Source organism: Macaca nemestrina, chromosome 18 (assembly GCF_043159975.1).
Source record: "Macaca nemestrina isolate mMacNem1 chromosome 18, mMacNem.hap1, whole genome shotgun sequence".
Taxonomy (NCBI): Eukaryota; Metazoa; Chordata; class Mammalia; order Primates; family Cercopithecidae; genus Macaca; species Macaca nemestrina.
Window position 1 is genome coordinate 20607739 of NC_092142.1, and position 20398 is coordinate 20628136.

The following is a 20398-nucleotide window of genomic DNA, read 5'->3' on the forward strand; positions in this document are numbered from 1 at the left end:
AGTTTTCTCAACATCGTTTGTTGAAAAGTCTGTCCTTTGTCTATTGAATGGTCTTGGCACCCATGTGTGATTAATCGATCATTTCCTGAGGATTTATTTCTGGATCTCTGTTCTCTTTTACGGATCTGTATGTGTGTATTTATGCCACACAGTTTTTCATTACTGAAACTTTTCAGTAAGTTTTGAATTTATAAAGTATGAGTCCTCTAATTTCATCCTTCCTTTCAAAAGATTGTTTTGGCCATTTGGGTCCCGGAAGGTACTACATGAATTTTAGGATGCATTTTTCTACTTCTGCAAAAAAAAAAAAAAAAAGAAAAAAAAAAGTTATCAGGATTTTGATAGAAACTGCATTGAATCTGGAGATTATTTGTGACAACAATAGTAAGTTTCTCAATCCATGAACATGGGATGTATTCCTATTTATTTATGTCTTCTTTAATTTTTCAGCAATTTTTATAGTTTTCAGTGTAAGAGACTTTTAACTTATTGGTTAAGTCTATTCCTATGCATTTTACTCTTTTTGATGCTATATAAATTGAATTGTTTTCTTAATTTCCTTTTGGGGAGTTTTATTGTTAGCGTATAGAAATGTAACTGATTTTTTAAAAGAAAAAAAATAGATCAATCTATTAATTTCCCTATACCTTGCACAATATGAACAGAATAGATGCATAAAAATTCAAGAAAAATTAAGAGGAAAATAATAAATCCAGAGAAGAGATAAGTCTATAGAAAAACTCACTTTGATTAACTTGGAAAGTGCCACAACATTACCACTAAGCTTCTTAGAATCTATATTAACTGTGAGATCTGGCTTCATATCAAATGCAACTATCTTTTCCAAATAGAAGTCAGGGTCCAAGCATCCTGACTGAGTGAATATTCAGGGATATAAAACTGGATCATGGTTATAATTTGCTAGGATGCTGCCTTTTTTGTCATTGTTGTTGTATTGTCATTCTCTACCTGGAGAAAAAAAAATGGGATGGTTGCTATAGTGTTTATAGTAGAGTCAGGAGACAGATGACTTGGTCTCCAGCACCATTGAGTTATGGGAGGATAGGGAAAAAGAACTCCTAGTCAGGGTTATGAAGGTATTACATAGAAGGCCATATTGGTGACCAAACTAGTTCAAATCTATGCATATCAGTCAAATTTGTGCTTGATATTTTGTGGGTTTTCCCACTCAGAGACATGCTGAGCAGCAACTATGGCTCATGGGATATTGGCAGATCTCATTTTAAATACAGGGGTGGCACTCCTTTTTTAAATGTAGAAGTAGCAAGGTCTATGTGAATTAGTCACTTTTTCATGGTGCCAGAGTCCATGGAAACTTGACTTACATCCAGGAATCACACAGCTGGTTTCCATGTTTATTTTTGTTTCTTTGTTTTTTAATGTAAGCATTTATAGTTTGTATGGCTCCCAGTTCCCCTGTTTTCTATCTTTGTCCTGACTGAGAAAACAGAGTGCCTTGACCAAACTGAGTTGCTGTTCAAGGCCAGCTTTATGCCTTCTCCTACAGGCTTGGACACAAGCCAGGGCCTGGAAGGTGCCAAGGAACATTCCAAGACACTGATGAAGTTCTTTAAGTTGTTGCCCAAAACTGAAAGGTCAAACATCTTGCTAAACACATAGAAAGTAGCCCTGGCCCTGAGCCAAATTCTTTAAACACTCTGTAAACCAACTCCCTCCTTATAGCCATACCCAGGTAGAACATCTTTTTTGCTATCCATCACAAGGACACCACAACTCTCATATGTAAATTTTCCTAACAAATGTTTTGGACGGTTATCTAGGGCTTCTTTCTTTGGAATCCCAATTGGCTCTACCTCAGGGTGATGTGGGGCAGTCCACTATAAGAACTCCTCAGCCACCACTTTTGGGGCAACACTGACCATTGGCTCCAAGGACAGAACATAGTTATAAATTTCCCCCTGAACACTGCTTTTGCTGGGCCTCATGAGTTTTTGTGTAGTGTTTTCTTTGTTTTCACTCATCTCTAAGCATTTTCTAAATTCTCTTATGATTTCTTCATTTAGCCATTGGTTGTTTAAGAGTGTGTAGTTTAATTTCTGCAAATTTGTGAATTTTCCAGGTTTTTTCCTGTTAATGATACCTAAATTCATCCAATTATGGTTGGAAAAGGTGGTTTATCTTTTCAAATCTACTGAGATTTAATTTATAGCCTAAAATATGGTTCATCCTGGAAGATGTCCCATGTGCACGTAAAAAGAGTGTGTACTCTGTTTTTTGTTGATTAGTGTTCTGCATATGTTAGTTAGATCTAATTGGTTTATTGTGTTATTTAAGGTGTCTATATCCTTATTGATCTTCTGTCTGGTTGTTCTATTCATTAATGAGAGTAGGATATTAAAATATCCAACTATTATTATAGAATTGTTTCTTTAATTCTTCTATTTTGAGGATCTGCTATTAGATGTGTAAATGTTTTTACTTTTTACATCTCCATTCTGAATTGAACCTTTTATTAATATGTAATATTCTTTGCTTCTTCTAAATTTTCTTGATTTAAGGTCCATTTTATCTGATATTAGTGTAGCCACCCTTATACCCCATTTGATTACTAAATGCATGAAATATCTTTTTTTCCATCCTTTCATTTTCAGTCTACTTATGTCTTTGGATCTAAAGTGAGTCTCCTGGAGATGGCATCTAGTTGAATAATTTTTTTTTTAAATTCGTTCTGCCAATCTCTGTCTTTTGATTGGAGAGTTTAATGTATTTATATTTAAAGTACTTATAAGGAGAAACTTATTCCATCATTTTGCTATTTTTTCTGTATGCCTTATAGCTTTTATATCCCAAATTTCCTGCATTACTGGTTTTTTTTTTTTTTTTTTTTTTTTTTTTTTTGAGATTGAGTCTCACTCTGTCACCCAGGCTGGAGTACTGTGGCACAATCTCAGCTCATTGTAACCTCCGCCTCCTGGGTTCTAATGATTCTTCTGCCTCAGCTTTCAGAGTAGCTGAGATTACAGGCTGATGCCAGCATACCAGGCTAATTGTTTTTTCCTATATTTTTAGTAAGAGATAGATTTCACCATATTGGCCAGGCTGGTCTCGAACTCCTGACCTCAAGTGATCCACCTGTCTCAGCCTCCCAAAGTGCTGAGATTACAGATGTGAGCCACCATGCCCAGCCAGCATTACTATTTTCCTTTGCATTTAGTTGATTTTTTTGTAGTAAAACATTTAAATTCCTTTCTCATTTTCTTTTGTAAATATTCTGTAACTATTTTCTTTTTAGTTATCAGACAGTACATTTAATATACTAATGTTATACTAATTTGAATTTATATCAACTTAACTTCAGTAACATAAAAAACTCTGCTCCTTTACAGCTCCATCACCACCCCTTTCAGTTGCTGATGTCACAAAATTACATCTTTATACACTATGTGCCCAAAACATAATTATTTTAAATGCATTAAAATTTTAAATTACGTAGAAAACAAAATGTAAAGTAACAAACTTTTGTTATGATACTATTAGCTTTTATAATTCCCTATGTATTTACCTTTATTGAGATCTTTACTTCTTATGGCATTAACTTATTGTCCAGTGTCTTTTCATTTCACCTTGTAGGACTTCCTTGAGCATTTCCTACAGGACAGGTCTATTGACAACAAACTCCATCAACTTTCATTTATCTGATAATGTCCTAATTTCTTCTTCACTCTTGAAATAGTTTTACCAGATGCAAGATTCTTGTTTGACAGTTTTCTTCTTCTAACAGTTTTGAGGGTGGATGGGGAAAGGCTTTTCTTCTGGTTCAGCCCATTGCCTCTGGTTGCTGAAGTTTCTGATATCTGCTGATAATCTTGAGAGATTTTTTTTTAACGTGATCCATGGCTTCTGTCTTCCTGATTTCAAGATTCTCTCTCTGGCTTTGGCTTTTGCCAAATTTATAATAACATGTCTTGGTGTGGGTCTCTTTGAGTTCATTTTACTTAGAGTTCATTGGGCTCCTGGATGTTTCTATTAATCAAATTTGGAAAGTTTTCAATCATTATTTCTTCAAATTATCTCTCTGCCCTTTTCTTTCTTCTCCTTCTTGAATACCACAGTGTATACATTAGTCCACTTGATGGTATTCCAAAGGTCCCTTAGGCTCTGTTTACATTTCTTTGATCTTTTTTCTTTTTTTCTTTTTTTGATCTTTTTTCTTTCTGTTCCTCGGACTAAATAATTGCCATTGTCCTACAGTAAAGTTAATTAATTGTTTCTTCTGCCTATTCAAACATGACTTTTTTTTTTTTTTTTTTTTTTTTTTTTTTGAGATGGAGTCTTGCTCTGTCGCCCAGGCTGGCGTGCCGTGGTGCAATCTCGGCTCACTGCAGGCTTTGCCTCCTGGGTTCACACCATTCTCCTGCCTCAGCCTCTCGAGTAGCTGGTACTACAGGTGCCCGCCACCACACCTGGCTAATTTTTTGTATTTTTAGTAGAGACAGGATTTCACCATGTTAGCCAGAATGGTCTAGATCTCCTGACCTCATGATCCACCTGCCTTGGCCTCCCAAAGTGCTGGGATTACAGGCGTGAGCCACCACGCCCAGCCTCAAACATGACTTTCAATCCTACTAGTTAATACTTTATTTCAGTTATTATACTTTTCCACTCTAGAATTTTTTTTTCCTTTTAAAGTTTCTACCTCTTATTGATATTTCCATTTTGTTTGTACATCATTTTCTTGACTTCCTCCACATCTCCATTTAGTTTTTAAAGCATCGTTAAGACAATATTTTAAGGTATTTTTCTAGTATATCTGCCTTCATGTCTTTTTCAGTACAATTTCCATTCATTTTTTTTTCCTTTCATCCTTTGATGGGTCATACTTTCCTGTTTCCCTCTATGATTCTGAGTTTTATTAAAAACTGGACATTTGACTCTAATAAAGTGGTAATTCTGGAAATTATATTTTCCTCATTCTCCTAGGTTTGCTGCTGTTTGTTACTTTTTATTTATTGTTTTTGTTTTTTGGATTGCTGTCTCTGTGCTTAGGATCAGCCTGGGGTGTGAAAATAAGTTCTTCTCAGGCATTTTCTGAGCCTGTGTCTTTCCCTGAGCATGTGTGGTTACTTTATAATTTTATTTATACATGCAGTTGTGTTTTAATGCCCTAATACTTAATGTATGAATCCCAAAAGAGGAAAATGAGAAAAATGAAGGATGGTGTGTAAAGGGAGCTAGTCTTTTAAAGCCCCTGTCACTTCAAACAGAGGGGCAGGGTCTCGTGCCATGCCAGGAGTTTAGGGGGCATGAATAGTTTGGAAACACTGTAAATTAATTAGTAATTTAATTTAATTTAATTTAATTTGATAGCCTTTTCTCTGGCTCTTAGGCTATGTGCACCTCAGTGTAAATCAACAGAAGGGTTTGACTAATTGGTAAAGCAACATTTATTGCAATCTCTGGTTTGGGGATGAATGCGGAAAGGCTTTGCTTCTGGTTCAGCCTTACTCTGGAACAAGATATACATATGGCTCTACAGGTTAAACAAAGCCAAAACATCATGGTGGCCATGCTCCTTGGAGTTCCTGATTAATGAGAAGAGCATCTCATATTCTAATAATCCTCCAAATTGTGTGGCTCTAGAATTTTATTTCTAACTTCTTTATCCCCAAGATCATTAAAACTGAATTATGGAAGCTATTATCCCAATGTCCTACAACAGGTCTGACAGCTATAATTGTGTAGCCCTTTAGGAAAAAAATAATCTTGGTAGGACTCTTAGAAGCATGGCTTGGAGGACTGCAGGTTTGCCATCTCATCCATGGATGTGTAGTGGGATGGATGACTTGGCTGTTTACTCAAGGCAATTTTTGTTATTAGGTAAGGTCAAGAATTGGCTACTGTCCTCAATTTGATGCCTTGCTGGAATATATGACTGCTCAGGAAATAATGATTATGTATGCCAGAATATGGGGAGTCTCTGAGCCCCAGATTAAGCTGTATGTGAACAAATGGTTGAATTCACTGGAACTGGAGTCTCATGCTGACAGGCTTATCAGCACCTACAGGTGAGTCACTATGCTACCGCTCTTTTCTGTTGATGCTGCTAACATTGAGGTGCTTCCTTTTGTTCTTGCTGTTTGAAATGAAGCTTACAGCTCCACCTAAGCTCCGCTTCCCACAATTACCTACTTGTGAAACTATCTAATGTTCTGCTAGGCTTCAGATGCCAGTAATAAGGCAAATCAATACAGTTCTACATCTTCCCTTTGCAGAGATGAAACGCAAAGTCTTGGTTCTATTTGAACTATATCCTCTGAACCTCAAAAAAAGGAGTGTCTTCTCTTTCTAGGGTCCCTATAGTTCTTTGTCTACCAAGTAAGGAGGAATGTAGGCCCTTTGAATTATGATGTGATTTATGTGACCTGGAAACTGTAACACTCTAAGAACATGGGTAAATAAATGCCACTGATAATGCTGCCAAAATTTATTACATAAAAGTCACTCCTCTATATCTCAAATTTAAATGAATTGATATACACATCTGTAATTGGGCCTGCTACCTAATCAAAGTCACATATAATCAGCATTGCGGACGTCCATGTTAAGTGTTTGCTGGGACGCTCAGCATTTGGGAAATTTGTACTAACTCTTTCCTATACATAACTGATATGTATAGCCATTTCTTCTCTCACTTTTTCTCTCCTTCTTTGGCCATGAAGTGAAGGAAACAAACGTAGGCTGAGTACTGCTATTGCCCTAATGGGAAGGTCTTCAATCATCTTCCTGGATGAGCCATCAACTGGCATGGACCCAGTAGCCCGACGCCTGCTCTGGAACATAGTGACAAAGACACGCGAAAGTGGAAAAGCCATCGTTATAACCTCCCACAGGTGTGGCTCACTGGGAGGCTTGGTTGAGGGCTAGCGAGAGAGTTGTAGTGGCTGTAAGAGGGAATTATTTAGGCCCAGTGGATAATATTGGACAGTAAACTTGCCTGAGTACGTTAGTTCCTCATTAGGAATTAGGATTCATGTTAATCCTAATAAATCAAATGACTAAAAATCCTCACTGAGTTTAACAAAAAAAGTGAGGAAAAGACAGGACTTCAGAAGATGCTCTATTTGAAAATTGGGCACTATGTTCTTTTTCATTTGAAAAATTCCCACTTCCCATCGACGAGTTTTATGATTGGAAAAATACAACTTCTGATTGAAAATAGGGTCGCAAAATTCTGGCTCTGATTGAACTACACAGTGTCCTCCAAAAGAGAACTTTTTACTTTTACCCTTACAACATTCTGCCCTTTTGTTTTGCAAGTATGGAGGAATGTGATGCGCTCTGTACCAGTCTAGCCATCATGGTGCAAGGGAAGTTCATGTGCTTGGGCAGCCCTCAGCATCTCAAGAACAAGTTTGGCAACATTTACATCCTCAAGGTCAAGGTCAAGACTAAAGATAAATTAGAGGATTTTAAACGTTTTGTTACAACAACATTTCCAGGTAAATTAAGTTGCGCTACCTTTGTCAGAAATATATTACATCGGCCCGGTGCAGTGGTTCACGCCTGTAATCCCAGCACTTTGGGAGGCTGAGGCGGGCAGGTCACTTGAGCTCAGGAGTTTGAGAAATGTGTTAAATCATGTTTGTTGTTCTCACCATCCATGTGATTTATGTCTTCAATAGCAGTTTTCTGTGAGTTATTGATAGGTATTGATTTTCTATAATGTTCCTTTGGCAACGTTTGATACTATAAGTCTCTTGTGGCAGATTATGCTAAGTTTCACAAAAAACAGATGTTCTCACAAACTCTTACATCACCTAACAAGGCAGTTTTATGTTTATAAATTAGTTGGGTGCAGTAGCTCACGCCTGTACTTCCAGCAACTTGGTAGGCTAAGTCCAGAGAACTGCTTGAGCCCCAGGGTTTAGGCTGCAATTAGCTATGATTGTGCTGTTGCACTCCAGTCTGGGTGACAGAGCAAGACCCCATCTCTAAAAAAATAATGATAATAAATAAAAACTAAAAATAAATTATATACCTAAAGTCCTATTTTAGCATAATTCTCAATTAGTTTCACAGATTATTCATGTCAAATTTTAAGGTTTTTCCTTCACACTACAAATGCAACTTTATGCTTTTACTGTCTCAGCTAGGATATGGTATTGAAATGCAAATAAGAACGTTGCCAAAGGAACATTATAGAAAATCAATACCTATCAATAACTCACAGAAAATTGGTATTGAAGACATAAATCATATGAATGGTGAGAACAACAAATACAATTTAACACATTTCTCAAGAACATATTTCTCTCCTTTCAAGAGGAGTTTGGTTTCTGAGTGCTGTTTCTTCATGCTAAATTCAGTAGGCACCTCTCTGCCTACATGGAACAGTACAAGTGAGACCATCCATTTCGATCTGTCTCTTATCTCTCTTTCCTTAACCTAAAGTGTGGGCAATGGCAAGGCTTTTAATAATTCTGGCTTTTCATCTTAGTTTCCACTTTAGTAGGCTGAGCAAAATACCACAGAAGTTCCTGTTGTGTGTTAGGCTAAGGGGTTGAAAGTTTGTCTCCTAGGCAATGGAAAATAGCAAAATTGATTACACGGTAAGAATGAAAATCAGGGTCAGGTACAGTGGCTCATGCTTGTAATCCCAGCACTTTGGGAGGCTGAAGTGGGTGGATTACCTGAGGTCAGGAGTTCAAGACCAGCCTGGTCAACATGATGAATCCCCATATCCATTAAAAATACAAAAATTAGCTGTACATGACGGCGTGCACCTGTGGTCTCAGCTACTCAGGAGGCTGAGGCAGGAGAATTACTTGAACCGGAGAGGTGTAGGTTCCAGTGAGCAGAGGTCATGCCATTGCACTTTAGCCTGGGTGACAGAGAGAGACCTCATCTCAAAAAAGCAAAAAGAAAAGAAAATCAGAAAACAGATATGAAATGGATGGTCAAGCATATGTGAAGAACGAGCTGTGTGGAAAAATTATCACCCCAGTGTTGGTCATAGTGTTGATGGTGTGCCCTTGACACATGTAGATGGATATGTCCATTAAGAAGTTGAATATTCACTTATGCGTTTGTGTGGCAAATATTTTTGAGGACTTATTGTGTCAGAGTTTGATTTGATGTGATCAATAAATCACTTTAAGAAAGCTCTATAGGCTAAGGCACGGTGGCTCACACCTGTAATCCCAGCACTTTGGAAGGCCAAGGCGGGCGGATCACAAGGTTAGGAATTTGAGACCAGCCTGGCCAATATGGTGAAACCCCATCTCTACTAAAAATAGAAAAATTAGCCAGGCATGGTGGCAGGTGCCTGTAATCCCAGCTACTCGGGAGGCTGAGGCAGGAGAATCGCTTGAACCCGGAAGGTGGAGGTTGCGGTGAGCTGAGATCGCGCCACTGGACTCCAGCCTGGGCAACAGAGTGAGACTCCATCTTAAAAACAAAATCAAAAAGCTCTGCACACTTCAGGATAATACAGAAAAACAATTCAACAAAATCAGGTAAACAATAAATTACCCAGACTAGTAACTTAATAGAAACATTGAAATTTCTTCTTAAAAAATCAAACAGAAATCATGGATATGTAATATACAGTGAATAAAATGAAGAATGCAGTAGAAAGCATTAACAGCAGAATTTATCAAGCAGAGAAAACTATCTCAACTCAAATAGGCTTTTTGAAAATATACAGTTAGACAATTAAAAGAAAAATTAAGAGGAATGAAGAAAGCTCATGAGATTTATAGAACAGCATCAAAAGAGCCAGTATTTACATTATTAGAGTTTGTGAGGAAGAAGAAAAAACAAATTGTTAGATTATTTAAAGAAATAAAAGCAGAAGATTTTCCAAATATTAAGAAAAACACAAATATCCAGGTACAAGAGGGTCACATATCTGCATTCGGATTCGATACAAACAAGGCTACATCAAGACATTATAATTAAATGGTCAAAAATCAAGCACAAAGAGAGGATCCTGAAAGCAGCAAGAGAAAAAACAAAAGCAAATAACATATAAGGGAGATTCCATAAGGCTAGCTGCAGATTTCGCAGCAGGGACCTCATGGGCAAGGAGAGAGTGGGATGACATGTTCAAATTACTGAAGAGAAAAAAACCTGCCAACCAAGATACTGTATCCAATACTATGTTGAATAAGAGTAGTAAGAGAGGACATCCTTGTTCTTGTGCCAGCTTTCAAGGGGAATGCTTCCAGCTTTTGCCCATTCAGTATGATATTGGTGGTGGGCTTGTCATATATGGCTCTTATGAGTTTGAGGTATGTCCCTTCAGTATCTAGTGTATTGAAAATTTTTAACCTGAAGGGATGTTGAATTTTATCGAAGGCCTTTTCTGCATCTATTGAGTTAATCGTGTGGTTTTTGTCTTTAGTTCTGTTTATGTGATGAATCACATTTATTGATTTGCATATGTTGAACCAGCCTTGCATCCCGGGGATGAAGCCAACTTGATCGTGGTGGACAAGCTTTTTGATGTGTGGGTGGATTCAGTTTGCTTATTTTATTGAGGATTTTTGCGCTGATTTTCATCGAGGCCTGAAGTTTTCTTTTTTGTTGTATCTCTGTCCAGTTTTGGTATCAGGATGATGCTGGCCTCATAGAATGAGTTAGGGAGGAGTCCCTCCTTTGGTCACCAGCCTACATGTACCTGTAGGAGGTAGCTGGAGACCTCTGTTGGAAGGTTTCACTCAGTCAGGAAGAAAGGGATCAGGGACCCACCCAAAGCAGCAGTCTGGCTGCTTTTTGGTATAGCAGGTGTGCTGTGTTGTGGGGGACCTTTCCTTGTTTGGACTGCCTGTATTCTTCAAAGCTGACAGGCTGAAGTGGCTGAGTTGACCAAACCACAGAGATGGCAGCTGCCCCTCCCCCAGGAACTTGGACCCATCTCAGGGAGACTCCAACTCACTGCCATTGGTTGGCTGGGATTCCAAGCCAGTAGGTCTTAACTTGTGATGTGATGTGGAAGTGGGGCCTGCAGAATGTACTGCTTGGCTCCCTGGATTCAGCTTACTTCCTAGGGATATGTACAGATGGACCTCCCACCTTGCCAAGGATCCCAAGGCTGGAGTATATAAAACTCCTGGGTCTCTGTGTATGCCTGAGTGGATGCTCTGTCAAGACTTCACAGAGCTCTGTGTATCAGACCCAAGGCCCTGGTGGTGTGGGCTCATAAGGGGATCTCTTGAGCTGTGGGTTACAAAGACCCATGGGAAAAGCATGGTTTCCTGGGCAGGGTCTCACAATCACTCGGTGCTTCTCTTGGCTAGGGGTGGGGGTTCCTTTGGCTCCATGGGGCTCCTTGGTGGGCCATCTCCACCCCGTGCTCTTCCTTGTTCTCCATGGGTTGAGTTTTTAGCCAAGTTGGTCCCAATGTGAGAATCTGGATATGTCAGCTGAAGGTGCTAAATTCACTCACTCCTCTCCATTCTTCTCCGTGAGTACTGTGAACCACAGCCACTTCTAATAGGCTGTCTTGGATTGGGTCCCTCTGCAAACATAAGACTTTTAGAAGGCTCAGATTTTTCATATTGGGCATGTCAGCTGATCATTTATTGTACCTCAAATCCTGCCTTCAATACTTGCTATGAACTCCATATAATAAGATGATTTCATGAGGAATAAATCTGCTGAAAGCATTAACCATGTCATGGATACCAAAGAGAGTGGGTTAGCAGGTCATATCTCCTTTCATATTGACCTCCTCTATTCACCCCTCCACAGTATATAATTAAATGTAGTAATATTTTGGCAATTTCAAATGAAGCCTGTAAGATTATTCGCCTGTCCTATTTTCCTTTCTTAGGTAGTGTCTTAAAACATGAGAATCAAGGGATCCTTAACTACTACATTCCTAGCAAGGACAATCGCTGGGGAAAGGTGATAGTAGCAACCTTGCCCTTCTAACATTGCATGTTAAGAGAGCACTAACGATGGGGAGTATTTGGGATTCGGGAATGTGGAATGGGAACCTGGCATTGTTGGGGGAGTAGCACCATTAGGTTGCTTTTCAAACACCCCTAGAGTTCAATAGCTACAATTTCTTGTCCTGAATTCCATTATTACTCCATATCCATCAAGCAAATGGGAACAGAGAATGGCCTCCTCTCACTTTCTCAATTCTCTGTTCTTCCACCTTCTCACCTCTCCCTTCTGCACCTTCTGTCTTCCAACATACACTTGATAGGAATTGGGGGAGTGGAGGAGAGGCTCATGTGAGTTGGGGGCTGAAGGGGAGATTGCAATGGTAACTGCGTTTTTGTTGCTGTTGTTAAAGGTGTTTGGCATTTTGGAGCAAGCTAAAGAGCAATTTGATTTAGAAGACTATTCCGTCAGTCAGATCACACTGGAACAAGTCTTCCTGACCTTTGCTAACCCAGAGAAAGTATCCAGTGATGATGAAAACGAGGTGCCATGAGATTCATTTACAACCAGTGACCCTCGTGTCTTTCATAGATGACACCTGGATGCATACGGGGACCTTCCTGTGCATGTATATCTTGGTGTAAATATATTTACATAATAAAGATTTTCCCAAAGAAGAACGTTTGTCCCCTTCATTGCAGATTTAGATGAGCAACCTGTGTATCCAGCATGCTCAAATCCGAAGACATTTGGTGAAATTCCTGTTTTCTCTCCTTGAGATATGAAAGAGCAGCATTTGTCAGGGTTGGGACAGGAACCTGTTCCTGAGGGTTCTGGACATTTGAACAGAAAGATCCAGTAATGATGGAGCTGTCAGATGGAACAGCCCAAAGAACAAGAGCTTTATGTTTTAGCAGTTGAGTTATGGATAAGAAGAGCATAAGGCCTGGATCACATCAGCTTTCCCATGGATACACACACACACACACCACACACACATTCACACTCACACACAGGTGCAGATATACATGCACATACACATATATCTAATATAAATCATCAATGTTGGAGGGCTGAGTTGGGTTACTATTTCAGACATCCAAAATAAAGTTCATATGCTTCAGTTGAAAGAGAATTTTTGCACCAAGAACATTTGGGGTCCATGACCAGAAAAAAAAAAAAGATTATTTAAAAATAATGTGTTTTCTTTTCTACCATTGTCTCCCCTCTAATAAAGAAGAAAAGAAGAAGAAATAAAGTGAAGAGGGAGGGACACAGAGATACTTTCTTCTGATTCTTGCCTAGGCAGATACTTGGAGTCCCCCATAAATAATATGAGAAATCTAATCACCTCTTCAGGATTCATAGACAACTGAGTAGAAAACTAGGATGGTTCTTGTAGAATTGCAAGATGAAGAGAGTCTATAAGGCTGCTCTATTTTGGGGTGACTTGTTCAATGTTTTCAAATCCTTACTTGGATATTGTTGGTTATAAAGTGACATCCACCAGATGCTTACTGTTTTTTTTTTTTTTTTTTTTTTTAGATAAAGAGGGAATTTGAGTTTGTTTCTATCAAGTGTCTAGGAGTATAAGAAGTCTCCAATTAAAACAAAATTGAATTTATAGCTCTTTCTCTGGTTCGTAGGCTATGCTCACCTGAGTGTAAATCAACAGAGGGGTTTGACTAATTGCTAAAGCAACACTCACTGCAGTCTGCAGGTTGGCGGGGTGGGGAAAGGCTTTGGTTCTGGTTCAGCCTTTATATGGACCAGCCTTTATATGGACAAGATGTTGTACAGGTTGAACAGTGCAAATACATCCATGGCGGACATTCCCCTTGGAGTTCTTGATTAATGAGAAGACCATCTCATAATCTAGTACTCCTCCAAAATGAGTAGGCTCTGGAATTTCATTTCTAACTTCTTTATCCCCAAGATCATTAAAACTGAATTATGGAACCTACTATTCCAATGTCCTACAATAGATCTGACAGCTCTAATTCTGTAGCCCTTGAGAAGAAAATATCTTGGTAGGACTCTTAGAAGTATGGCCTGGAAGACTGTAGGTTTGCCATCTTATCCATGTTGTCTGGTGGGATAGATGACTTGGGTTTTTACTTAATACAATTCTTGTAATTAGGTTAAGGTCAAGAATTGGTTATTGTCCTGAATTTGATGTCTTGCTAGAATATATGACTGCTCAGGAAATAATGACCATGTATGCCACATTATGGGGAGTCTCTGAGCCCCAGATCCAACTGTAAAGAAATGGTTGAATTCACTTGAACTGGAGCCTCATGCTGATGAGCTTATCAACACCTACAGGTGAGTCATTATGCTGCTGCACCTTTTGTTGATGCTGCTAATGTTTGAGGTGCTTCCTTTTGTCCCTGCTGTTTGAAATGAAGCCCGTAGCAACACCTAGGCTCCTTTGCCCACAGTTACTTAATTATGAAACTGTCTAATGTTCTACCAGATTTCAGATATGAGTAGTAAGGCAAATCAGTGTAGCTTCACATCTTCCTTTTGCAGAAATGAAACAATAAATCTTAGTTTTATTTGAACTGTAGCTTCTGAACCTCAAAAGCTATCAATGAAGAGAGAGTTTAGGATTGCTAAAGCAGCTAGAATTTGAAGAGCAGGGTGCTGGTAAAGAGGAAGCGAGGGCCCAGAAATTTGAATGGGGTTTGCTGTGAGTCATGAGCTGGCCTGTGCCATGTGCAAAGGGAGAAATGCTGTGAGGCCTATCAGAGAATGGCACCTGCTGGACTGAGAACTGAATGTGTTACCGGTGGAAGATAGCTGAGTTACTGGCGGTGAATCTGTGTGCAGCTGCAGCTACCTCAATTCTTGCCTCCTCAGAAGAAAGAATTCAACAGAGGGGCATAAGGCAGAAAAAGAGACCAAGGCAGGTTTCAGAGCAGGAGTGGAAGATTATTTAAAAGGCTTTAGAACAGGATAAAAAAGGAAAGGAAAGTATGCTTGAAGAGACCCAACCAGGCACCGAGGTCAAGCGCCCTGTTTAACAGTGATCCTAGTACTTTATAGGCTGGCCCCTTTCTCATGATTCTTCCCTTAGGGTGGGCTGCCCGCATGCCTGGTGCCCCCCTCACCCTTTGGAGGTGAGCACGCGCAGCGTGTTCCGGAAGTTGTCCACATGCCCATCTGAGGCTTTCTTCCCTCAGAAGTTCTAGTGGAGTAACTCTGGAAAGTCATACTCCGCCATTTTGTTTCTTAATGCACATGCCCAGGAAGTTGCTACTCCCTGGTGTCTGCATTCAATTAATACCGTTAATTTCGTGCAACAGGTGTTGACTATAAGGAAATGGCCTCTCCAATTTATCGTTTTTTTGTTTTCTTGGTTTTTTGTTTTTTGTTTTCTTTTTGGAGACGGAGTTTCGCTCTTGCTGCCCAGGCTGGAGTGCGGTGGTACAATCTCGGCTCACCGCAACCTCCACCTCCTGGGTTCAAGTGATTCTCCTGCCTCAGCCTCTCGAGTAGCTGGTGCCCGCCACCATGCCCAGCTAATTTTGTATCTTTAGTAGAGACAGGGTTTCTCCATGTTGTTCAGGCAGGTCTCGAACTCCCAACCTCAGGTGATCCACCTGCCTTGGCCTCCCAAAGTGTTGGGATTACAGGTGTGAGCCACCGCACCTGGCCCAATTTATCACTTTTAGAGAGGCAATGTGATAACTGCCAAATCATCACCCGACATTCCTGGTGGGTGGGGGGAGAGCCCTCTCCTGCCCCGCTCATACCTGTCTAACTACCTGTAACAAACGTAGACCCGGAGTTTACGTAGTGCAGAGAATGTCGGAATTCTTACTGAGCCACAGTAGAGACACCTTACTGAACACCCCTTATAGTTATAACTCCAGAAAAGCCATGCCTTAGAAGTAAAGATCATGTCCTAGAATAAGATCAAAAATGTAAATAGACCCACCCTAACAAAGAATAAAATAAAAGCCTGACAAAATCAAAGGGAGCATGTGAAATATACGAAAGCTGGGGAAAGACATTTACTTCTGTGAACCAAAAGTATCTGAGACAGGTCTCAATCAATGTGGAAAGTTTACATGGCCAAGGTTAAGGATCAGCGCCTGACAGCCATGTATATGCCTTTCTCCAAAGATGATTTTGAGAGCTTCAATATTTAAGGAGAAAGGATTGATATGGGTGAAAAGGAAGAAAATTTAAAATGTTAATTTCAGCTCTTTGGGAGGCCAGTCCACTGGACTGGCCTCAGGAGTTTGAGAACAGCCTGGGCAACATGGCGAAACCCCATCTCTATCAAAAATACAAAAATTAGCCAGATGTGGTGGCATGCGCCTGTGGTCCCACCTACTCGGGAGACTGAGGTGGGAGGACTGCTTGAGTTCAGGAAGTGCTGGAAGCACTCAAGCCTGAGTGAGAGAGTGAGACTCTGTCTCAAAAGAAAAGGAAAAAAAAAAATTTAAAAATGTGTGGGTAGACAAGAGACAAAGGGTTGCATCCTCTTGAATCTTTGATCAGCCTTTCACCGAATATACAATTTACATGTGAGAGGATGGGCAGAGGAATAGTCACTTATGTCATTGTCTGGCCCAGAGAATCTTCATTATTTTTACATAATATAATGTAAACAATAGGGCAGAGGAAGCAATCAGATACACATTTGTTTAAGATGGACTTTCAGTTCTGTCCTTTGTCCTGAACCTGTGAAAATAAGCTATCAGGCCTGGTGCAATGGCTCACGCCTGTAATCCCAGCACTTTGGGAGGCCAAGGTGGGCAGATTACCTGATGTCAGGAGTTCGAGACCAGCCTGGCCAACATGGTGAAACCCTGTCTCTACTAAAAATACAAAATTAGCCCGGCGTGGTGGCGCATGCCTGTAATCCCAGCTACTGAGGAGGCTGAGGTGGGAGAATCCGCTTGAAACCGGAGGTGGAGGTTGCAGTGAGCTCAGATCGTGCCATTCTACTCCAGCCTGGGCGACAAGAGTGAAACTCTCTCAAAAATAAATAAATACATACATACATACATACATACATACATAAATATTAATTAAGCTATCAATTTACATTGCCAGGGTGAAATTCAACAGAACTATTTTAGGGTAAAGACCTTCAGATGCACATGGAATTTCCCTGTGGGCAAATTGTGAGGGAGGTTATGTAGCTTTTTATCCTTATAGCTGTCTTATTTAGGAATAAAACGGCAGGCAGGTTTGTCTGACATCATTCCCAGCTTGAATTTTCCCTTTGGCTTAGTGATTTGGGGGTCCTGAGATTTTTTTTTTCCTTCCACACTTCCTAACTCATTTTATCTATGATAGAAAATGCATGAATAGGGGGAATGAAAAAGTTAAAGCCAATATCACTCTGGAACATAAATGCACAAATCCTAAACAAATTAGTAGCAAATTAGGTCTAGAAATATATTAAAAGAATAAAACATCCAGACCAAGCTGGATTTATCACAGGAAGGAAAGGTTTATTTATAATTTGAATCAATCAATATAAGTTAACACAGTCTTAGAATGAAGACCAATCTGTTCACCTCAAAACATGGAAAAAATATATGTGACCAAAAACAATAATTATAGCATATTATAAATTGATGTGAACTTTCTTTTTTCCTTTTTTTTCCCTGAGACAGAGTCTCACTGTGTTGCCTAGGCTAGAGTGCAGTGGCATGATCTCGGTTCACTGCAACTTACACCTCCCAGGTTCAAGCAATTCTCCCTGCCTCAGCCTCCCAAGTATCTAGGATTACAGTGACCCACCACCACACCCAGCTAATTTTTGTATTTTTTTTTTTTCAGTAGAGACAGGGTTTTGCCATGTTGGCCAGGCTGGTCTTGAACTCCTGACCTCAGGTAATCCACCCACTCAGCCTCCCAAAGTGCTGAGATTACAGGCATGAGCCACCATGCCCGGCCCCGGGAATATTTCATCAGAGATAATACTTGACAGGGTAGGATTCTGAAAGAAATGGGAAGGAAATGCCAACATCGAAATTATGCATTGGAGAGCCATGATTAATGCCTCCAGCCCTAAGATGGCAAGGTAATGTTGTTCCCAAGTATAAACCCACATCACTTTCCTTTGGTGTGTTTTACTCCTACTGTTGCCTCCTTTCCCTTTACATTCTCCCACTCCATGCACAAACACACTCACCATGAGGGCTCAGGGTAGGTAGTTGGGCTCCATGCAGTCAAATTGGACTCCACGTTAACAAAACTAACAATTCGAGCTTTCCAGCAATGAACTCGTCTGCTCTTCCATGTCTACTCTTCCTGTCTGCTGGTTTCCACTTCCAGGGCTTTCAATGTGTTCTACACAGAAACCAGTTCAAGGACTGGGTTTTCTTCTGCAATAAAATGCTAGAGCTGTGGCAGAGACCTCCACTGTGAGGGCAGCCATGGAATTGGCTAGGAAGTGACATGATGTGGAAGTGGTAGATGTGTCCACAAGATGGCACTCCTAATTTGTAGTTTAATGCTTAATAGGACCTTTTGCAATGGACAAATGGGATTTTATGATTTATGTAGCTGGTGTCATGAATTATGTTTCAAATCCTGCCACATTTTGAACAATTTATTTTTGCCCCTTTCCAATATTGGGTCATAACCTAAGAATGAAAGGACATTATAAGCAGGGGTGTGTGTGTGTGTGTGTGTGTGTGCACTTGATCGTGGAGACTCGTGTGTTCCTCCTACCTTACCTGAACTGTTGAATGAAGTTACAATGACTGGACTCAGGGTCGCAGCTAACTTGGGAAATGGGATTTTGAAGTACTGGAAACAGCTTTGTATGCCATGTTAATGAACTTGAACTTTATCCTGAAAAACGTGGCTGTCGCAGGTGGCTTGATCACAGCACTGCTTCCCAAATTTCACTCAATGGTACCTGTATAATACATTCATGATTTTTGCTGTATATCCGTATCATCAAGTTACTTAACGTTTTTACACCAACTTTTATTATTTTATTAATGTACTTAAAGAGGAAATTCACTAGTAGCATTGCTTGTCTTAATCAAAATAAATATATTATTAAAATGGAACAGTGCTAAATAAGATGTACACATGGACATAGAGTGTGGAATGACAGACACTGGAGACTCCGAAAGGTGGAGGGGTGGGAGAGAGGTGACGATGAGAAAGTACTTAATGGGCACCATGTACATTATTTGGGTGATGGGTAAACTAAAAGCCCAGACTTCACCATTACTGCAATATATCCACATAACATAACTGTACTTGCGCCCCTTAAATTTATACAAATTTTTAAAAGGAAAAAAAATGGAAGTGTTCATCTATGTACCAACTTAAAATCATCTCATGCACCACTAGTGTTAAGTCTACCACACGTGGGGAAACTGTATGGTATGAATTGGGTTGAGGGTGTCCCCAACAGGCACAGAAATTGGGTTGGTGCCAGGTTTTTAATGCCCGGACCTTAAATCGTTAGACAGCCCGAGTCCGTTGTAGGCCTGGAGCAATTCAGACACAAGGCAAAAAGGACATAAATTTGCCTATGCCTTGTAACGTCTACACCACCAGCCTTTCTGAAACTATTGTGCATACGAAATCATCTCAGGATCTTGTAAAAACACCGATTCGGATCCAGTATGGGACCTGGAGTTTATACATTTCTAATCAACTCCCAAATGATATTGATGCTGATACTGTCGGTTTCCCAACGAAGCAACGTAGCAAGGTACGAAACTCTTAAGTCCCTAAAGGGCAGGGACCACGCCTCCCGCGTTAGCACAGTGCCTGGCCCAAGGCACTTTATGGGTTAACACTCGCTGAGGACCGGAGTGAACGCGCCCCCATATCGTCACGTGACTGCCTTTCTCCAACAGCCGGTTTCGGCTCACATAACACACCTACTGTCCAAAACATTTCTATTTTTCTCACACAAAAACTACAGTTAAGTTTTTATATTCTATGTAGCCCCAGCCTAGGACGTAAGATCCACGAGACCAGAGACCTTGTGATGATTCCCCCAGGTTGCTGACCCTCCCGGTGTGTCCCGGGCCTGCTCTGGGGGACACAGCGGCGAATATGCTGAACAAGGCCCCTGTTTCACGGAGCTAAAGATCCAGTAAGGACTTCACCCAGCAAGAGGCAACTACGCTGGGCTTCGATGCCCAGTACCTCTGCAGAAAGGCGGAATGGCAGGAGTCTCCTAAAGTCCCCAATGTCCAAGGACGCGGAAACCCAGGGCCCCCAGTGCAGGTGTCAGTCCGAGGGGCGCCTGCGCAGTCCCAAGAGAGGCGCGTCCCATTGGACAATCCCGAGCGGAAGAGCCCAAGGTAGCGGGGGGAGTTGTGACGGGCCGCTGCAGACGTACTTAGAAAAGGGGTGCATACTGGATATTCAGGCCAGGAGAAGAACGCAATAAGCAGTGACGTACATTATCTTCTGCATATTTACTTGGGAAATTGTGTGTCTCCCTATTCTGAGTCTTGGAGGAATTGGACTGGTCCAACCTTCTGCAGGGAGCAGTAGAGCGCGGCAGTATAGAGAG

The 20398-nt window shown here is 40.5% G+C and overlaps 1 protein-coding gene across 2 annotated transcripts in view; it reads left to right on the forward strand.

The window, feature by feature from the left end:
- Positions 1 to 12554, forward strand: part of LOC105485053 (phospholipid-transporting ATPase ABCA3-like) — a 178404-nt gene extending 165850 nt beyond the window's left edge. For both annotated transcript variants that reach the window (XM_071084222.1, XM_071084221.1), the window contains exons 27-31: positions 5860 to 6047; positions 6702 to 6872; positions 7300 to 7481; positions 11819 to 11892; positions 12290 to 12554. In XM_071084222.1, coding sequence (XP_070940323.1) covers positions 5860 to 6047; positions 6702 to 6872; positions 7300 to 7481; positions 11819 to 11892; positions 12290 to 12430 — 756 coding nt within the window. In that variant the 3' untranslated portion in view covers positions 12431 to 12554. The remainder of the gene's footprint in view (positions 1 to 5859; positions 6048 to 6701; positions 6873 to 7299; positions 7482 to 11818; positions 11893 to 12289) is intronic.
- Positions 12555 to 20398: the final 7844 nt, after the last annotated feature.